The 21115-nt window shown below is 40.5% G+C and overlaps 1 protein-coding gene and 1 long non-coding RNA gene across 2 annotated transcripts in view; one reads left to right on the top strand and one right to left on the bottom strand.

Annotated features, from left to right (window-relative positions):
* me1 (malic enzyme 1, NADP(+)-dependent, cytosolic) overlaps positions 1-19757 on the top strand; it is a 108492-nt gene extending 88735 nt beyond the window's left edge. The window contains exons 6-14 of the mRNA XM_050047533.1: positions 1991-2094; positions 14379-14488; positions 15156-15253; positions 16578-16691; positions 17351-17456; positions 17744-17886; positions 18007-18180; positions 18926-19024; positions 19144-19757. Coding sequence (XP_049903490.1) covers positions 1991-2094; positions 14379-14488; positions 15156-15253; positions 16578-16691; positions 17351-17456; positions 17744-17886; positions 18007-18180; positions 18926-19024; positions 19144-19311 — 1116 coding nt within the window. The 3' untranslated portion in view covers positions 19312-19757. The remainder of the gene's footprint in view (positions 1-1990; positions 2095-14378; positions 14489-15155; positions 15254-16577; positions 16692-17350; positions 17457-17743; positions 17887-18006; positions 18181-18925; positions 19025-19143) is intronic.
* On the bottom strand, positions 7351-9717 carry LOC126392236 (uncharacterized). The gene is made up of 3 exons (XR_007570157.1): positions 9558-9717; positions 9257-9367; positions 7351-7627 (listed from the first exon to the last, which is right to left on the bottom strand). It is a non-coding gene; the product is annotated as an uncharacterized LOC126392236 (long non-coding RNA).
* Positions 19758-21115: the final 1358 nt, after the last annotated feature.

The raw sequence follows: 21115 nt of genomic DNA, 5'->3' as shown, positions 1-21115 counted from the left end.
CGCACCTTCGTTCGGCGAAGCCTTTTGGCACGAAACTGTCACTGCGCCAAGCTGGATCTGTCGACACCTCCCCCTGCTGCGCCGCCACACCCATCTCAGCACACCTCGGTCTGCCAAACTACCAAACTGAGCTCGCCTCGAAACTAGCTCTGCGTGGGGTTCGCCACCCTGCGCTACCCTGCGCTGCGCCAGGAAACTAGAGCCCTATATGTGCATGCCGGAGATGCACCAACACCCCAAAACACCAACATATAATTATTTAAGATTTAATTTAATAATTAAAAACAGACATTACTACCCCTCTCATTAAACATTTTTTATTCCCCAGTAATTTTCCCATAAATCATTTTTACATTCAATAAAAAGCAGTCAGTTATGGGGGCGTCGGTGGCTTAGTGGTAGAGCAGGCGCCCCATGTATAAGGCTGTTGCCTTATACCCGGGTTCGAATCCAGCCTGTGGCCCTTTGCTGCATGTCATCCCCCCTCTCTCTCTTCCCCTTTCACACTTACCTGTCCTGTCCAATAAAGGCAAAATATCTTTAAAAAAAAAAAGCAGTCAGTTATGTTAAAATTTGTTAGCATGTATGATACAGAAGAAAAAATCTCAATTAACGACCAAACTCTCTGACTGAGGTTACTGAGGTTTTAAGATAAAGAAAAAACAAGGCAAAAAAAAAAAAAAAAAAAAACATACACAAGTCCTGGCTCTGGCCACTTAAAGGGGAACTCCCCCAGCTTTATACACCAAGTGTGAGTTTTCTCAGCTTGTGAAAACAGTTGTTTAATTTCTTCTTAGGCTCTGGAGAGAGCTTTTGATAGTCTGAATAAATAAAATGACATCTTCAGGGCTGATGACATCATCAGGGTTATTTGGACTTGGAGAGTGGGCCAGTACATTTGAAAGACAGGTGGACATTAACCAGGCTAAGATTGTTTAAATGAAAAGACTCCATAAATGAGCATTTCGGTAAGTGTAGGGCTCCAGTGTGTGTGTGGGGCTTGGCACATATCAGGATATTTTCACTTCTGCTACACAGATTTTATTGGTCTCCTAAAAGCCCCCCAACTTTATGGAAATGGCTGGAGATCAGTCTAACTCACAGACACAAGGGTGACACTTTCTTTTATTTATTTATTTATTTATTTTTCACTTTCTTGAACAGAATTTTGCATTTTGGTACTTTTTCTAGCAAGAAGAGGAGTTTTCTTTTAAGATCTCCTCTAATTAAATCAGTATATTTATCATTATTCATAATCCATGTCATAAAGGTTATGAGTGTCTAAATGCATGTCAGTGCTTTCAGTTTGATAAATAAGTGTACTGTTTGTAACTAACTTGCATCATATTAGAGACGTACTGGGAATCAGGGTTTTAAAGGGGAACTCCATAGATTTTAAACAGCAGTCTTTTTACAGATATTATGGAAGTACTACTGCAGATGCGAAAAAAAAGTTGTATGTCTGAGAAATTGCCTCAAGTGATGTCACAGTGCCAAATGGCACTCAAGATTAAAAGGTTGAAAATGAAAAAAATCTGGAGTCAGGGGTTAGAAAGGAGTGAGCTCACCAGACCTCTGCAGAACGCTCCTTATCTCTGTTTAAGGCTAGTGGCTTGAGGCTACACTAGCCATTACTTGCATAAGACACCTGAATCATTGACCAAACTGTGATCAGTCAAGATGCGTTATGGGTTATCTAGGTGCCAGTTTTTGACAAGGCAGAAGAATGCATGGAAAAAATATATTTGGTTCGGCTGCATTAATTTTTATCCTTTTTTTTTTTTTATGGAACTGTCAATCATTAATCCAACAATGTTATAGGGGTGCAATGCCAATGCTAGCGGAATACTCTTAAACAATTCCTCTGGTAGATATGTTGAGATACTAACAATGCTGCTTTTAAGACAAAAATTAAGTTGAGATGGAACATTAGAAAGTGTTCGCTCCTCTTACCTGCCATTCTGTCCTCTGCCTCCATGTGTTTTTGCAGACACTATTGAAGGACCCTTTCTACATTGGGCTGAGACATAAGAGAGTGCGGGGCCAGGCCTATGATGACCTGCTGGATGAATTTATGAAGGCTGTGTCAGACAGGTAGGATCACATTGGCCTTCAACTGATCATTTGCCCGCTTCCTGTGTGCTGTCTGTTATTGTCATTTTAATACAAACAGCAGGTGCTCTTAAAAGAAATATGTCAAGCAGTTTAGCATCCTCAGTGCGTGCAGTGTGATGGGATTCAGGGCTCTGGAACTTCGGTCGGAGATGATGCGGTTTTACTTTCTTTCTTTGAACTATGTTTTGGTTGCTAAGCAGTATCGATGAAAACTCTGCTTACTGGCTGTATGGCAACATGAGCTTACTGAAAAGTGATCAGCGAGCCTTGGTAACCGTCAGTGCTATTGATTTCAGTGGCATGATCCTCTCCAGACCGAGAGCACAGCTAACCAACTATTCAGAAGCTGGTTGAACTGACAGCAGCTAAACCCAACACTTGTATATTTTTGACTCTTGACAGCGTTATAGTATCTATTTTGAAACTGTCCACAATGAGCTGACTTGCTTATTAGTCTACAAAACCTCAGCCAGAGCTGAGAGCTTCTTTGGTTGCTGTGAACAGCATATTTAGAAATATAATACAGGATAATTCTGAATGCTCAGAGAATATGATTGAGCATGTAAACAGAGACACTTACAGGAATAGTTGGAGACCTCTGGAGGAATATGGACTCCAGTGTTCCCAGTCCAGGGAATATATTTCATTATGCATAATTCAGATTTGTGATGTCATTTAGAGACGTTAATCCCTGTGTGATTCAGCAGTGGATCACAGTGAAGGGTTAGCTTTGGTTTGTTTGATTTAGAGACACAGTAAGGCATTATAGTGTTTACTATTCCATATTGTCAGTCATTTGGTTTTCATACACAGATCTTATCTTTTTCCTCTTCTCTGAGCTGAAATTAGGTGAGTCATACTGCTTCCCTTTGGGGTCTGTACCTTATGTGTTTAATGCAGGCCTGTCCTCAATAAGACTTTTGTATACCTTGCATGCACGCCAATACGTGTATATCTCAGTGTCCCTGTGTGCCATGAAGCCATCACAGCCACACACAAATTGGCCTGGTTAAGATCCGTCCTAACCCAGAGAGTCCAGAGTCCAGTAGGAGAAGCCTGGGTCTGGGCCCCCTCCAGCTGGCAACAGGAAGCCATGACTCTAATAACCGGGTGGCTTCTCAAGTACAGGGAACAGCGAAGCTTTTTCCCCAAAGGAGCCAGATTGGCGGAAAATGAGTAATTATGGGCTCAGAGATTGAATGAATGATTACAGCTCTGCAGTCTTTTAAGTAATATTCATGTTTAGTTTTCTAAGAAACTAAACGGGAACTAAAATACTCTGGATTGACTCGTCATCAATAAGCAGGAGGAGTCTGGGGGGATTTTTAAATCCACCATTTAAAAATGCTCCTTGTTTAAAGGAAAAATGTCAGTGATTCATCTGAGTGTTTGATTTCAGGCGACTGCTCCTGCTGAATAATCAGCAGGTGTTGTCTTCTGCTTTTGTCTTCAGGCAGAAATGAATGATCCCTTGATCTCATTGCTCCTGCACACACCCACAACACAAAGCTCAGAAAAGGTTTTAAAACTTTGAACTCAGTATTTTCTGTCAGGGAAACACTTATCTTTTTCTTTACATATAATCCCTGATGTATTTTTGTTGGTGTGTGCAGATTTCTTTGTAAGAATCCCACTGCATGCAGCTAATGAGAGGAAACTGGCTGGATGTGCTGGAAATGAAAACTCCACACAAGTCGCTAACAGAGAAACAGTGTCGCACTATCAGTATCTGATATTGCATAGTTGCATAATATTGATTTAAGTGTTATGTGCCTGGTTACCCAGTTTATTTATGTACCATTAATCTTTCATTTTGAGCCATACAGTGAATCACTATTATCAACAGAGTGAAAAAAAATTGCACATATGCCGTTCACATGATATTTCTAGGGTTCTTCCTCGGACCCACTAATATTACCACCTCCAACCAGCTGTTTTGGAGTGGGATCAGACATTAGCTGAGGGGATTAGTAATTCCAAACAGGTTCTGCGTCTCAGCTGAATTTGTAATTTCTCCAGTATTTAAAAACCAAAAAGTAAGTGTAAAACATTGTGGTTTTATGGAGGGTTATGTGCTGGACAATTTCTTGGCCAGGTGCAGTAACTTCCTGGAGTCTTGTAGGGAAACTGAAAAAAAAGAAAGGGTCATTAAATCAGAGACCACATTTGAAATTTTGAATCAGTGCCAGACTTTGGTTTCTATTGGAGTTAATGGGGCAGGCATGACAAGTCCCACTATAACCAATCATATCTGTGCTGTTTCACCTCTGACTGAAAAATGCTTCCACAAAATAAGATAAAAAACAGACTATCTGATGCTGACTGATGTTTTTATTTAAAAGTGAAGGTTGGTTTTTCTTGTTACTGGTCTCCAACAGATAAAGCTCTGTCCAGCAGCTGCAAATACTGTTAGCTCAGCTCAAGTCCTTGCATGGTTCAAGATAGTTACTTCATGATACATGACCAGACGGGGCAGGTCCGACCTATTATCCCTGACCAGACTACAATTATGACCAGATCACAGACATAACTGTGTAGTGCATGTATACAGCAGATATGTATTTGATTATCAATAACTAACCAGTCTTCAAGCAAGTGATATGTATTGATAATTATCAGGGCTAATGTGAGCCAGCCCTCTCAGTCAGGTTTCCTTTTATTGGCGACATAATTAGAAATCTGGACCTTTATGAATTATCAAAACTTGTTACTTTGTTCGTCAATAAACGAAGTTTGCATTTGCACTTTGTTTAGCTATCATAAGCCAGCTTAATCCTTGACATGATTTATGTGTGTGTTAGCTAATAATAAAGGCTGGATGATTGGTATGACTGTAAGTCACTAAGGCAAACAGCATGGCATCTTGGCATACAACTAAGTCCTAGTTTGGTTTTAGGATATTTACCGAACTCTGACAGGCTATATCATTTCGTCCAGCCAGTTATAATCAGAGCTATTAATAAACTGATGTGGTTATAATTGCAGTCTGGTCAGTGAAAATAAGTTGGACCTGTCCTGCTGGGTCATATATCATGTATTTGACCAAATGGGCTGCAATGAAGCTATATGTAGCTGCTGGACAGAGCCATGATCTGTTTGGGCACATTTAGGAAAAAACATCAGTCAGCAACATAATGTGTGCATTTTTTTTACATGCCTGCCCCATTAACTTCAGTACAAGTGGCGCCAAAGTCTTTGCCTGATATCAGACAACACTGTCAACTCGTTACACTCTGTTTCCATCTTCAGTCTGACATGGCATCCACTCTAACCAATTTCCGTGGATGAGGAGGGTTTGATTTTCCCCAAGCAATCACTAGAGACCCACATATTTGCCTGAATCTAATGTTATTTTAAGTCCATACTGATGCATAGCCATGACAACATGCTACAATGCTGGGCTATATTGAGAAGACATGTCCCCCTTCTTCCCCTTAAACAAGCATGTGTTGCGATACTCAACACCTATGCAGGTCTAAGGTGTTTTTTAAAGTCTTTGTGTGTTGAGCTCTCAGTTCAGAATTTCTGTGGTTTGGAATTTAAGTTTCTCTCCTGCGTCCCTATGTGTACTTAAGATATCTGCTTTATTTCACTGTTTCATTCTGGCTTTTAGTTGAAGAGTCATGTTAAGTAACTGCTGATGAAAACTCAGCATTTCCTTTATTTTTCTGCTTCACAATAAAAGTTTTTATGTAACAAAATAACGGGGGACTTTTGTTGTTAAGAATTTATATGAAATGAAATGCGTTTATTGCCGAATTAGTGGAACTTTGTCAGCGGCTTGTCTTTAATAAAAGAAGTCTACTAATACCGCAGGGGGAGGAAGAGTACAAGCAGAAACAGCTACAGTGAGACGTTAGATGAAGAAGAGCTGCAGACAACAGGCTCTTAATGCACCTCTGACAATTTCCTTTACCTGCCCTGCTAAGTGATTGAAAAACCGAGAAACCATATCATGTCATGATGCCAGACCAGGATCAGTCAATTCGAACTCAGTGGAGTGGGCAGATTCAACCAAAGTCTGGCACCTATGCAAAACTCAAATGATGTCACTGATGTAATGACCCTTCCTTCTATTTTAGTTTCCTTGGAGTCTTGTAGTCATTGTTAGTTTTCCAGGCAGCCAGCAGGAGTCTCTTCAACTTGCCAAGAGTAATAGTCTGGCACATACTCCTTCCACAACCACAACATGCTGATAATGGTAATTGGTGAATTAATTAGCTTTAAAGCTGATGGTAGGTGGATACTGTTCCCTTTGGACAGAGCAGGGCTAGCTGTTGCCTAGTTTGTGGTGTTTGTGCTAAGCTAACCTAAGCTAATCAGCTGCTAACAATAACTGTCGCAGGGAAAGTGAATAAACATGTTTCCCAAAATACTGAATTCTTTAACAAATGTACCTGAATCATTTTTGACCTTAGGTTAATATAATGAAAAGTAAATTTCCATGATAGATAAGATTGTACAGTGTTTGACACAACAGGCTCCAGGGTGTTCTGATCTAAATAGCAGGCAAAAAAATACACAAATGCCATCCACTATTTTAAACTGTTGGCACTGAGACAACACGGGACACAGAGACAGACCGATGGCTGGATGATAGGAGCAACAGAGGAAAAAGAATGCAGAATGCGTCTTTGTCTTTAATGTTGGCCTGGGGATTTGAGAAATAATGTGTGCTGAGAGACGCTGGCTCTCAGGAGAGTGAGAGGGGGCTGGGGATTTATTAAGGCTTCAGCCATGAAGCTATGAAGCCCAGTAGGGACTGCGGTAACAGACAGCCTGTGTGTGTGTGTGTGTGTGTGTGTGTGTGTGTGTGTGTGTGTGTGTGTGTGTGTGTGTGTGTGTGTGTGTACACATCACATATATATGCACACAAGTTGGACAGCTGTGTTTGGACAGAGCACCCTTGTATGTGACCTTTTTTGCAGAGGTCCTCCCTGGCATTGTATGGACTACTAAAGACTCACTCCTCTTCTGCTTCTAGTCCCCCCCTCAGTGTTGGAAGTATGTATGACATCCACCTACTTCCTATTAGCTAGAGATTCAGATTTCACCAAGTCTCAGATGAAGCCAGATTGTGTTTCCTGAGGGAGCTTGGTCACTCGTTAACTCCCCCGTCCTACAGATTGGCCCAGACATAACACCAAAGTCTGAGTGATTCGCCACATGGGAAAGTGTCTCATGTCTCACACTCTTTTTCATACTATCAAACATTTATAATAGTGGCGCAAGCATTTTTTCCAATATATTTGACTGGTCTGGCAGTAAGCACCAAGAAACCCTGAAAACAACACTCCAGAAAACAATGAGTTCAGGTATTTTTCTTTCATTCTGCGACATGTATTATAGCGGCACATCATAAATCACAGCAAAATAAAGTGTTTTGAGGACAAAGGAGCTCTGTGCTTTTCTGCTAGCATTTTCCAGATAGCTTAAACAGCGCCATGGCAGGAAAGGTTAGCGTCTCCTCTGCAGGTGTTTGTCTAGCTGGTCGTTTTCTATTTCCAGATGTCTGTGAAGAGAAAAGAATTGAAATCGAAACACCTGCCATTGTATTTTACTTACGTGTTATGCTTTTGAGTGATGAATGAGTGAATACAAAAATTGCACTGTTATGGAGCGTTTAAAGGCTTCTTGCAATAAGTGATGTAATGTGACTGTACAACGTATCCTCACACAATGGTTTGTACGATAGATAACGAAATAGCACCCCAGAAATAATGTTATATCCTTAACATAAAGTTACGTAGGTTAGGTTTAGGCGAGTAAAATTACGTAGGTTAGATTTAGGAAAAGAAACCTGGCTGGGTCTTAGGCAAAAATAGTTATGTAAGTTAGGTTTAAAAAAAAAAAGACACATGGTTGTAAAGAACCTGAAAATAACTCGAAGTGCACTTGGTTCACACAGTTCTAAACATCGGTCTCCTGGGGGAAAGTCCTGTGTTGTTTGACCCATCCACCACCTTGACCTGCCTCCTTACAGACTTTTGGTCTTTATACCACTAACTTCTTTACTACCATCAGTGCATTGGTCATGCTATTGCAGCCTTCCCGATTACATGGGTTAGACACAGATTACTGGCTCATGATTACGTGGGTTATCTCGGAATTGTGGTGAATTACTTTTCGTAGGTATACAGGCACAAAACAAAAGCCTGTTTCACATGTGAGATTTTGACTTAGCTCATTTTACTGGTCTGATGTGGGCAGGGCTCAGTTGGAAGAAGGTGATGTAAGTTACTTCTGAGCATTAATCAAGTTTTGAGAGTCTGATTGTTGTTTAGTAAATACAACTCAAGATTTTTGAGAAATATATAAGATTTGAAGCCAAGTTTTCTTGAACTTAATCCTGCAATAACTGATTTTTGACCATTTTGGGATTGCGTAAGCAAGCTGTGAACACAAAACCCAGTTACTTATTTACATATTAAGCAGATTTAGCAGTATTGCATGTTTTGGCTGCCTGATATATGCCCAAAGTCCAATATTGTCTCTCATTTTAGATCTGTTTTGCACCTTACCAACTCCAAAGACAAAACCTGGGTCTTCAGCTGCTAAAGGCTTGATTATGTTCACCAGCAAGTCGCTAGTTTGGTGCTGAGCAGATTGTATACAGTGGGTTTTTGCAGCTGTCAAAAACAGCTGCCTGCTGTGGCTAAAAACACTACCTTATGCGTGTGGGGAGAGTGAACCAGAACCAGAACAACAAAGTTGCAGGCCAGGAAACTAAAACAATGAGCTGAAAGATGCTAAAACGTTCTGTAAAGCTGAGAGGACCTGCAGAGTCGGGTAATGACTTTGTAATGAGTTTGTTACTGAGGGCAGCCTCCTATACATACAAGTACTCATGTGATCCATTGTTATTACTGGTTATAACCAGTTGCCATGAAAAGACCCATATATTGGAGTGGAAGCCAGTGATCATGGTTTAGTGTGTTGCACTTTATGCCAACTTTCAGCCACTTCGGGTCGAGTCAAGTAGAATTTTATTTGTCCCCAGAGAGGCAATCATGCAGCTGTGAAAGCAGTAATGAGACAAGATCAAAAAAACACGCACAAGGCAATTAAATACAACATATAATAAAAAGGTTTAAAAAACAACAGAGTACATAAGTAAAAAATAAATTAAAGCAATATTTACCAAGCATGGTTGGGTGGTCAAGTTGTTTTCTATTGGAGTTAAGCAGTGAGATGGTATTTGAAGCAGGAACCAGAAGTCAAGCTCTGAAATTCGTTGCAGGGGAGGTCAGACCTGTTGGTCATCAGTAAATAAATAAAGTATGTGAGTGTGCTGCTGTCCAAACTGCAGCTACAGAGTCGATCATTTTTACCATTCCCATCTCTTCCAGCCACCACATGCAGCCACATGTCGCAGCTACCGAAAGGCTGCATTACGCAACTTATGTTAGATTCATTGTCAAGAGACATACAACAGGACTTACATTTCTGCAGACACTTGGAGCCATCTGAGCAGCCATATCAGAAACATCAGTTTTCACCGCCACAGTTTTACACCCCTAAGCAGGTGTAGGCAGGATTGTTCTTGCCTGTTGTCTCATCGTAGTGACAGATGTGAGTGCTTTCCCACCAGGCCCGTTTTGGTCTCTGAAGTCACTGAACAGACACTGCTGTTGACAAAGCACTGGACAAAGAGACGGAAAGTGATCTCTCTGCCAAATCTCAACAGCAGGGATACACCGTCTCTTTCTTTTTTCATAGCAGCAATGAGAGGTGGAACAAAGTCACTGTTTTGGCAGTGAGGTTTACAATAAGTTCTGAACTTTGTTTTGAGTTCAAATTCACTTTGCACTTATCACCAAATGTGCTGCTATTTTATAACAACAAAGGGATTTCAATAGTAACAAATAAATGAATATTACTATAAACACTTTGGATAGAAGCCTACAAGGGGCTATCAAAACTGAATAAAGAAGTGATATAGACATAAATTACACTTTAAATACTCATTTGTGAGTGATAAATAGCTCTTAAAGTAGAACATCACTTAACTTAAGAATTACAATATGTTATTTCAATGGCCCAGGGAAGTTCAATCAATATTTGTGAACATGAGCTACTCTCTCTTCAAGCCAGAAACCAGAGAGCCTCAAACGTCAAATGTCTTAAGTACAGTATAAAGCCTGGAGCAGCTCCATAGACAATGAATGGGAGCCTGATTTTGTGAACCCGTTCATTGTCTATGGAGCAGTTTCAAAATGTATAACCTATGATGTCACAAATTTGAGCACTCTTGTTTTTGGAATTGGGAGAGTTGTTCATGTTTACTTATAGGAATAAATTGTATACATTTTGAATTGAGCACAGCTCCCATTGGCCAGTAAACTTCAGTATATATTGGCACCTTAACCACATTTATTTCCACTTTCCAGTGTTGTTACCCAGTGACAATAATCCTACTATTCAGCTGGCAAAGAGGTGCATTGTCAGATTTTGGCGTTCCATTCAGAGGGTAGTCAAGGAAAGACAACAAACGTTCAGGCAGAATAGGGACGCCGAACACAAATGGCCTCCAAAAGGAGCTTTGTTCTAAGCAAAGCACACGCACACACACAAGCACACACGCCCACACACACATTGTCAAAAACACCCCCCCTATCTTTATGGCTCAGGCCAAAGACCAAAGAGCTTTCTGCATTGGGAAGATGTTCCTTTCTTTTAGCAGTACCACAACCTCAGCTTTCGACTCTGTAGTTTATGGTCAGTGGATGCCCATAAATATGCATGTGTTCACAGCTCAGTCATTCTCAGATCTGTGTCAGGAGTTTCTGATCTTTCTGGCCTGTCATTTAAAAATAAAACAGATGTCTGATGGGCAACATTGTTTTCCACTCTGATTTGAAGTCTTTAAACCTAATCCTGTCTTTCCTGAGAATACTTGCAGCATGTCAGTCCAACTCTCAGCTACTGCAGACTACACTCCCAGATCCATCTCTTTGGACTCATGAGCTTTCTGCACAGGCAGCTTGGTTCTGAGTGAACTGGTTTGACCTCTCCAGTAGCGAGCTGCACCAAACCATACCAGAGGGCGCTGCACTGGCAGCAGGGCAACCCCACATCTATCCTCGCCTGTCGCCTGTCTCTGTCTCTGTCTCCTAAAGCTGAACACAATGAAAAGTTTATAGCTCCCTTCTTGGCCTCATTATTTCTCCTCTTCGCACAAGCTCTCAGTACTTTAGTATTGCTCTCAGCTTGATAGAAAACACATTTCTCTCCTCAGTGCTACTGCCCTGTTGGCAGTAAGTCAGCTGGGCTGTCAGTCTCTGTATTAGGAATCGGTGTCTTGCAGTGTGGCAGAGGGAAGGATAAACAGTGACCCAGCGATGGCACTCTCTCATCAGGACATTAAGTTTTATTGCAGCTGAGTTCAGATCGCTTCTCATCCCTTCTCATTTCTTTCCCCACTTCCGCTCAGCTTCATCCTCCTCCTGCTGAAAGTTTAAGCAGTTTAGCAGCCACTGTAACAAGTGGGAAACAGTTTTAGTGAGTTGTACAATAACAGTGCAAACGAGAATCCTTTTCCGTATGAGGTGGGGTTTAATGAAAAGACTGAAGAAGTAACAGAAAGAAAGACAACGGAAACACAAAGGCAAATAAAGGCAAAAAATAAGTGTGACAATGAAGGATTTCACCTCTGTCTGTTGTTCAGTTAACTGCAGGGTGGCAGGTGGGGGGTGGGGGTTCAGGGCAGCTCAGCCTGTTTGCTTGGCCTGTCCCCAATTTCCTCCGTCACTGAAACATGACCCTGGTGTTTTTGATACAGGTTTCAGACAACCTCACCCTTTCCTGGCATTGTTTCTAGCTTAATAAAAGTTATACTGCTAATCTATACTCTCAGACAGTCACGTCATTTAAAAGGCATTAGCGTAGTTATCCCAGCTATCTGCTGCTTTTGTAATTGTATTGCAAAGAGTTGTCTGCTCCATCTCTCACTGAGTGTTTTTTTTTTTACACTTTTGATGCAGTTCACCTTGTGCAAGAACTTTCCTTAAGTGATCATTTGATAAACCCCGACTCAAACAGCTATTGTCCAACCACTGTTTAGCAACATCAGGTCTGTCAAGATTTCACCTTGTGCTGAAAGGCTGTTCATGGAGCTGTAATAAGACAGATACCCAGTATATTTTTGTTTTGTTTTGTCTTTTTTTTTGCATTTACAAAACCATAACCAAAAACAAAAAAGTAAAAAATAGATTAGACAGTTTGTTTATCTGCAATTATTAGCATGCCCAGCTAACTAGCTTACTGCAATAGCCTAGGAACTACACCTAAAATATTTAGCCATCCCTACTGTTCTTTCTATCCTAGTTTAGACTAACACCTCTTCCTAACTAGACGTGATGCAAACAAGTCTACATGAGATAGTTTCTGTTTTTCCCAATGAAGATGTCATAACCTGCTCCGTGCATCAGCAATGGGGCTAAGTGACATGTTGCTAGCTTGAAAAAACACTCGCCCTGGCTCTATTTTTGCAAAGCTTTGCACAAATCAAACCTATTTCCAGAGCAACAGCAAACTGTTTTTTAGGCATAATCAGGGCTCGATAAGTTCCCTGAACGTTGTCCTCGCTTGTACAATAACTGGAAAGTGTTTTTACGATGTATCTGCCAGAGTTCGCTTGCTCACTGGGTGATAGGAAACGGTGTAAGGTTAGTAGCTCCAGCTGGATCTTTTATGGATTTACGGCAGTAAACATAGAGGCAGCTCTGCAAAACACACTATCTGAATTATTGTTACATTCGCTAACATGCTAATCAGTCCTACTAAGAGATTTTTTTCAACTCATGATGCTAAAATTAGCTTAGTTAGCTAGGTAGCTAGAGCTGATCAAATCTAGAGACAGTTAGAATTTCATACTTTTTTTTTTCAGTAATAGCCACTGTAAAAGTCCCCATTAATATACAGTATTAGGATTTTTTTTTCATCATCTACAGTATCTACCCACTTTTCAGATATAATGTCATCCTGTGTTGTTAAAAAGATAGTATATGTGACCTACTACACACACTGGTTAATCATGCCAAACCACTTTGCATTTTTTCCGTTCACCCCATGTTAGTAGGACTATCACACAGTTTGTATACATGCGCCAAATAGGAACTAAGCAGGCGTAACTAATGTTTTTATAAACAGACGGTAAACAAGCAAACTAACAGTAACCTAACAGCAGACATTTCCTGCTAGGCAGCAGAAACGACCACAGCATCGTAAAGTCGACAGCAAGGGCTGCCGCTTTCAGGAGGGATGGAAAGTTAAATACTTTTTTCACTGAAAGATAAAACAGTTGCATTTGTCTCATTTGTATGTGATTTTTTTTAATACCCCCTATGATGTGAGAAGCAGCTGGCCCCCAGGCATTTTCACATTATCTAATCTGGCCCCCATTCAAAAAAGTTTGGACACCCCTGCTGTACACCTTCACCAGGTCCTATTCCTACAGCTACAAGCCTGTCTTTCATCTCAGAGAGGAGCAAACATCCAGTAAATTCCTGAACAAAAGTTCCATCTGTTAAAAGGCATGGGAACTTGGGATTCTTCTTTATCGCTCCTAAATCTAATTTACAGACTCATAATGCTGGCCGTATAGCTTATTTTTGTTGTATGATGTTTTTGTAGGAGCTTATAGGCACAGGCTTCTGTGCTGCTGTATTGGAGAGGTGGTCTGAGCAGCATCTTGTAAAATTGAACACAGCTGCTTTACTAGGAGACTGGGTGGGCTTCCTTTCCTTCAGATTAGGTGTTTTTGTGATTCTACTCTTTTGTGGAGGTGTGCCCTCCCTCACTGAAACTCATTGTGAGGCATTGTCATGAAGTTGGAGAAAACAGGTGTCAACTTGTCACATGTCCATTAAACCAAACAGTGTACAAAGCACTGTAGCTTTTATTGTCACTATATATGTACATGACCTCTAACAAATGAGAGTATCCCTCTCTATTTATTAAATAAATCTAACTGTGCATATTTAGAAATTCAGTTCATTGTTCTAACTTTGTGCAGTGAGACACCAGCATCACCTTTCTTCATTTCTCTCTGTGCTGTGTATTACAGTGGGAGAGCGCCCCCCTCAGGACTGAAATAGTAGAGACTGCTCTCTCTGCGTGTGTTAGTGTGTGCAAAAGTTTATGAAATGACTCTTCACCTTTGAGATATCAATAAACTCCGTAATCTCCTTTATTCATATTTTTCTGCCTGTTACAGTTCTCTGTTGGTTCCCTCAGATTAAATGCAGCTCCTCCGTCCACAGGTATGGAATGGACTGTCTGATTCAATTTGAGGACTTTGCAAATACTAATGCTTTCCGGATGCTGAGCAAGTACCGCAACAAGTACTGCACATTCAACGATGACATCCAAGGTAAGTCAACATCAAGGAGACACGCAAACAAACAAAATGACATCTTCTCCATCCATTTAACCCTTCATTCATTTCCCTTTTATATAACCACATGGTCAGTGTAAAATATGAATATTTGTGCAAAATAAATCTTGTATTTTTGTTCCAAGAGAGCTAAAACCAGCTATTGTAGATCAGTGGGATAGAGTGAAATCAACCACAGGATGTGAAACACTTTGGTAGGTGCTTGTTCAGGCATTCTCTTCTGTATGCAAGACTGGGACCTTCTGTTTAAGACCTTTATTGGAGATTAACTGGGATTTTAGTTAAAATAATGACACAACAATTTACAGAGCATTAGTCTGTTGTATTGTTTTTATCAGGTTGATATAAATGTATTTTATCAAGGACACACCTTATAGATTTGGTTTTATGGTTTTCATTGTGTTACATATTTGTTTTTTATTTATTTTCATGCACATGATTTGCCATAAAGTAGGAAAACATGATTCATTCATATACTCTTGCAGGTCATTCATCTCTCATTTCACTTATTTTGTTTCCTCATTTACTCTCCTCTGTTACTCTTAAATGTACAGCAGTAACATGATGTTTTACATAATATGAAGAAGATCAGTAAGAGTGTACTAAACTTGAAGTGTTGATGTTTCTCTATAATACTCCTTAGGTACTGCTGCAGTGGCAGTAGCTGGACTCCTGGCTGCGCTCCGCATCACCAAGAGCAAAATGTGCGACCATACTGTTGTGTTCCAAGGCGCAGGGGAGGTATGTGCATCACACTTAAAGATAAGATAATGGCAAATTGAATTTCCCAATATTTTCTTTGGTCAGAGAATCATCCCTGTGGAGTGGGGTTGTATGATGCTGATCAGCTGACCATGTAGTTACCCTGGTTTGAGCCCAGCCAAGGACCTTTGCATCATCTCTGACCCTCCATTTCCCATCAGATACTCTGTACTATCTAATAAAGACTGTAACATGAAAATGATGTCATCATCATTATGGCAGTTGAAATGGGACTACAAGCAGCAAAAAAAAACATGTTTCTAAGTGAAGTACAGCTTGTGTACTTTTTATTTTTGAAATTAAAACACCTAAGTTTGATATGCAAAAATGTAATGAAAGTGTGGCATACGCCATTAAGTCAATGAACGGTCTCAATAAAGTCAGCTACACACAGCAATATCTATCTAAAGGTCGCTAATTGCAACCAGCTATCTGTAGCCATCTTAAGCTTCTTGTCATACCCGACAAGGTAGGACTGAAACAGCAAAACCCCAGAGTGTATTCATTATAGACTGTTTACAGAGATGGACAACACATCTCCATTTCATCCTACAGTACAAAAGAGAAGTCATAGCATCCCAGATATGGCTTCTGCCATCTTGCACTGCTGACATCATTTGAAACCAGAGTCTGCATATAAGCGATTGGGAAGTGGAGCTGTGGCACCACGTACCCACCTATACACCCGATGGACCCAGTTGTGAGCAGCACCATTGATGGCAAGCACACCAAGTTACACAAGAGCTGTCAACTCACTAGAAAAATTAACACTTGAACATACATCAGCATGGCAAGAACTACCTAAAATGACAGAAACCATCTCAGAAAAAATTTATTTGACGTGTATGTTGAGTTTGGAGGGAGCAGGGTTTATGACTTATACTGCAGCCTGCCACCAGAGGGCAGTTGAGGTGTTTTGGCTTCACTTTTGGAGAGCTGTCAGGCCATCCATCTTTATATACAGTCATTGGAACTGACCTTAGCAAGGGGTTGTTTTGTTGCTTATAAAGTCCTCTTTTATTTGTATGGCAAAAATTCAGTATTGTTTTCTACAGAAGTTACATGGTCTCACTTTAAACAAGACACTATTTGATTTGATGATTTCCTCTGCTTGTAGTATTATTATGTATTTCTCTTTCCAATTAGTGAAATGTAAAGAAAACGTTGCAATTTCAGATCATATTCTCTTTTAATGAGTTGGGTGAGATTTGGCCTGTGATCGGCATGGTATGGAGATGTCATGCTGCAGCTCTTCTCTCATTCCTCTTATATTTAATTATTTTCCCTTCTGTCTTGCTCCCAGGCAGCGATGGGGATTGCTGAGCTGATCACCATGGCCATGGAGAAGGAGGGACTCCCTAAAGAAGAGTGTATGAGAAAAATCTGGATGGTTGATTCCAAGGGTCTCATTGTCAAGGTGTTGTGATAAAATACTGCTCATGTACATGGTGTTAATACATTAATCGAATATAATCTGGCCACTATGGCTGACCAGAATGAACCAGAATGGTCCTGTAGGAGGTTAGGAAAATAAATCCTGAAAATCACTAATTAATGTTATCACAGGAATATCTAAGGGGGATTTTCCTAAGCAGTTTGATGTCAAAGTTAAAAGTACTTCCACAATCAGGAAAAAACATTTCCCAAGGTTTGTTAAATCATACAACAGAGGTCCTTCCCTGGAATCACTGCAAAAGGCCAACATTAACATCTGTTACACATCTGTGTTATCCACCATATCCATGATATTCATCCCACATTGCCTCTGTTATCTGTCCTCAACCTCTCACTTTCTCACTGCTCCTTTCACTCCAACAGCAACATTCTGTCTTCCCTGTCCCCCAATCCCACCTCTCCTCTAAATATTCATCTCTTTTCACCTTTTTCTCTCGTTTCCAAGTGGTGATCCTCCAGCTCCGAGGAACACTTGCAAGAAATCCCTCATTCCTTAAGCAGGAAAAATATAGCAATGACAATGACTCCTAGTATTGAACTATTCTTTTGAGTCTCTGGTGTTTCCATAAATTGTTTCATGTCTTGGATGTCTTCCTCCTCAACTCTCCTCTCTGTCCTTAGGGTCGAGACCACCTGACTCATGAGAAGGAGAGGTTTGCTCATGAGCACCCGCAGATGAGAAAACTGGAGGATGTGATTCGGGAACTGAAACCCACAGCTATCATTGGTAAATCAAGAAGCATTTGATGTCAGCCATTGTGACACTACACGTTGAACAGATTGTCAGACTACATGGTGTTAGATGAAGTGATGGATTAGATGCAAGGGTTCACTGAAACAATGGACTGATTTGTAGACTTGAGTGATAACTTAAGGTCTTGTGGAGAATACTAAGGATTGGCCACAAACTTTCTGTGCTGTGTTTAAAATTGAAAGACTTGAAAAGGTTTGGAAAGCTCCCGCAGGAGCAGACTGAAATGGGATATATTGCACATTAATGGCTTTCTGTCTCAGGTGTGGCGGCGGTTGCTGGAGCCTTCACCGAGCAGATCATCAAAGACATGGCTTCCTTCAATGAACACCCAATCATCTTTGCCCTCAGCAACCCGACCAGCAAAGCAGAATGCACTGCTGAGCAGTGTTACACACTCACAGAGGTACTCACTCTTATTTCTGAATTATTCCATGTGTCATCTCTAATGAATGGGTGAATAGAACTATATAACAGTGATAATCATGTTATAATAATAAAAAAACATTACCTCATTGTGCTGCAGGGGCGGGGTATCTTTGCCAGTGGCAGCCCATTTGACCCCGTCACCTTCTCTGATGGGAGGACGTTCTACCCTGGTCAGGGGAACAACGCCTACATCTTCCCCGGTGTGGGCCTGGGTGTCACCGCTTGTGCCGTCCGACACATAACTGAGGAAATTTTCCTTACTGCAGCAGAGGTAACACACTGACATATACAGTATATACGCACCCTCTTCAAATCTTTTATATTATTATCAAAGTGAAGTGACATGAGTTTATATTGTGTGCTCAATTCTGAAGTCTCAGGAAGGCCATATCTTTAAAATGTAATGACTGCCTGAATCCTTTCATGGTGCACTACTGACAGTGATGGGGAAGTTCTCAGATTTTTTAAAATAGAGTGTTAAAAACAAGAAGACAGGCAACAGAGGCTCAAAAACAATGACCGAAATTCACATTGCAAGTATTATGACCTGATAATGAAACAATGGAAGTGGGCCTGTGTATGTAGTGGGTGACTTGTGTGACTGAGGAGTGAATGAGATGCAGGTGAGGAGGTGGGCAGTGAAGTAAGGCAACTGCAGAGCAGGTGAGGGAAGAAGAAACAGGTGTATGTACATATGTATGTTGAACAGATTTTTTTTAACTTATGTTTATAAAGGAAACAGACACCCAAGAACTTTTAAACACCAGAGCACTAATGCCACTGTGAAATACTGTATGTTATCCCCATGCAGTATTTTAACATCCATATTCCTTTTATTCTTGTTGATTATCAGTCAGAGTCAAAATGTGACTATGAACAGTTCACACCACCAATCTGTCTTTTTCTGTGTGTTTCATAAACTTCACTGAGAGTAATCAGACTCATTCAACACAAGTAAGCATGTTTAGAGGATGTTCTTCTCCATCCTAACATGAACTGTGTTTCATGTTTAACAGGCTCTTGCTCACTTGGTGACAGAGAAGGACCTGGCAGAGGGAAGGTTGTACCCACCTCTCAGCTCCATCAGGGACGTCTCTCTCAAACTGGCCATCAAGGTGACAGCTCATTGTGCACACAGTAATGAGCAGATATACCTTATCATGTCTCTGAGTCCAGTTGTATGGGAACTTGTGAAACTGCAAAATCTAAATTTCCCCAATCCTGTGCATTACAGATCATGGAGTACGCCTATGAACACAACATGGCGACACTTCGCCCCGAGCCGTCCGACAAAGAAGCATATTTGCACTCACTCACCTATAGCACTGATTATGATGAGTTTGCTGTGGACTCGTACCGCTGGCCAGAGGACAGTATGACTGTGCAGTCATGCAAACTTTAATGCACTGGACAATGCACAAGACAGATTGAGCCCTGGAGGAGCGTGGTAACTACTGACAGGCAATATTATCACAAGGCGTGATGTTGGGATATAAAAGAGGTGGTGTGTAGAATTTTCTCATTGATATATAACTGTGAAATTAATGGTGATGACACATGTAGAGTTATTGGATTGTATGTGTTTGATGTCTCCCTCTCCAGTAGTGAAAAGCAGTTTATGAACTAATTTATAAATCAGTGAAAGGAAGTAAACTGATAAAACGTGAAACAGAAAGCAGTTTGCAGGAATATTGCACTAATGGTTGTTACCATATTACATTTTCTGGTAATATATTTTTGGAAAGTCCTTCACGGGGTACTTTTAGTTGCACTGTAATAGGCAGTTACTTTATGACTGTGTCAGCTGTGATCCAACAACTCTTTGTCTAATAAAATGGTTTTGGTGAATGTTTTCCACGTGTGGTTATTACATCTGTACTGAAGAAAGCACAAAGTGTTAGACTTTCACATTAAAAGCACACCAAGAAAGGTTAGAATTTTTTAGTAGCCTTGATGGAGTTTCTTGCAGAAGTGTTGTGACCAAAAGTTTCTTCAGTGACACACTTTGGTATCTGTCTGTAACCTCTATCAACAGTGCAAGACAGAATGTACAGACTGTTTAATTAATCTCCAAGTGTCACCAACTGCCTTGATAAATATCATACAGTATGTCTTGTTAGCTTTACTGTGAGTAGCCAACTTGATAATGCCTCAGGGATGATGTTTTTCTGTAGGCCGATGCGGAGGTTCACATTGCACTGGTTTCCTCGTCAAAAAGCCTACGAGATTTTTCCATTGGATTCTTGATTATTACCGAAAATAAGCTCTGTGGCAAACAAACATTTATGATACATTTTGTTCCGCAAGATAATCTTCACAAATGAACACCACTTTCATGATTACTGAAGCCTAAAAACAACCGGCAGAAGTAAAAAGCTAACATTAGGCTAACAAACTACGAAGTGGTCAAATGACCTAATGTCAACACCATAACAAGACTATAAGGACATGTATGGTGCAGCTTGGTGTGATGGGTCCTGTAGTCTCATTTAGCCACTTGTTAGCAACCACCTTTTAAAGACAGAGAAGCTTCAAAGGTCACAAGTGGTGTATTTACAGGCATATTTTATGTCGTAAAAATAAAACGTGAAAGTCTCTTAAGCTTGCGTTAACCACAGACCTTATTTCAGGCATCTAACTGAAAACCCATTCAAAAAAGCCATCGACTTCGAGATGAGGGTATCGGGAATGCAAAAATGCTAACTCATTTCTAGGTTTAAGGACTTATTCCAGGGGCACTAGGTGTGGTTCTGTAATGAATCTAATGTGCCCTGGCTGCCTTCAGAGGCCAACGTCTGTCACTGGAATACAATCAGCAGCTAATCTTATTATGGATTCAATATTAACTCTATGTACAAAGTGTGTTCTTTTAATTAATTTTTATTATTCACTTTTACAGTTTTTCACGATTGTCAACACACATTTCTCAATACAATAACGGCTTTCTCAATACTGCACACACAAAACTGAAAACTGCACACACAAAATGCTAAACCTGACACTTCCTTTGCAAGAAGACTCTTGCCATCAAATCTCTACATTGTGTTCACAAAATGGAACTCATGTTTTCATTTGCTACACACAGTCGTATTTTCCAATGACACATACCATTCATTGAGCACACACAACTAAGCTTTTGCTGCACACTACCAAGCATTTACAGCACATTGTAGTGCAAAATTGAAAACACTATTGTAAAATGGAAC

This window comes from Epinephelus moara, chromosome 6, assembly GCF_006386435.1.
Source record: "Epinephelus moara isolate mb chromosome 6, YSFRI_EMoa_1.0, whole genome shotgun sequence".
NCBI classification, from domain to species: domain Eukaryota; kingdom Metazoa; phylum Chordata; class Actinopteri; order Perciformes; family Serranidae; genus Epinephelus; species Epinephelus moara.
Note: the sequence above shows the minus strand (reverse complement) of the source record. Positions and strands in the feature narration are given on the sequence as shown.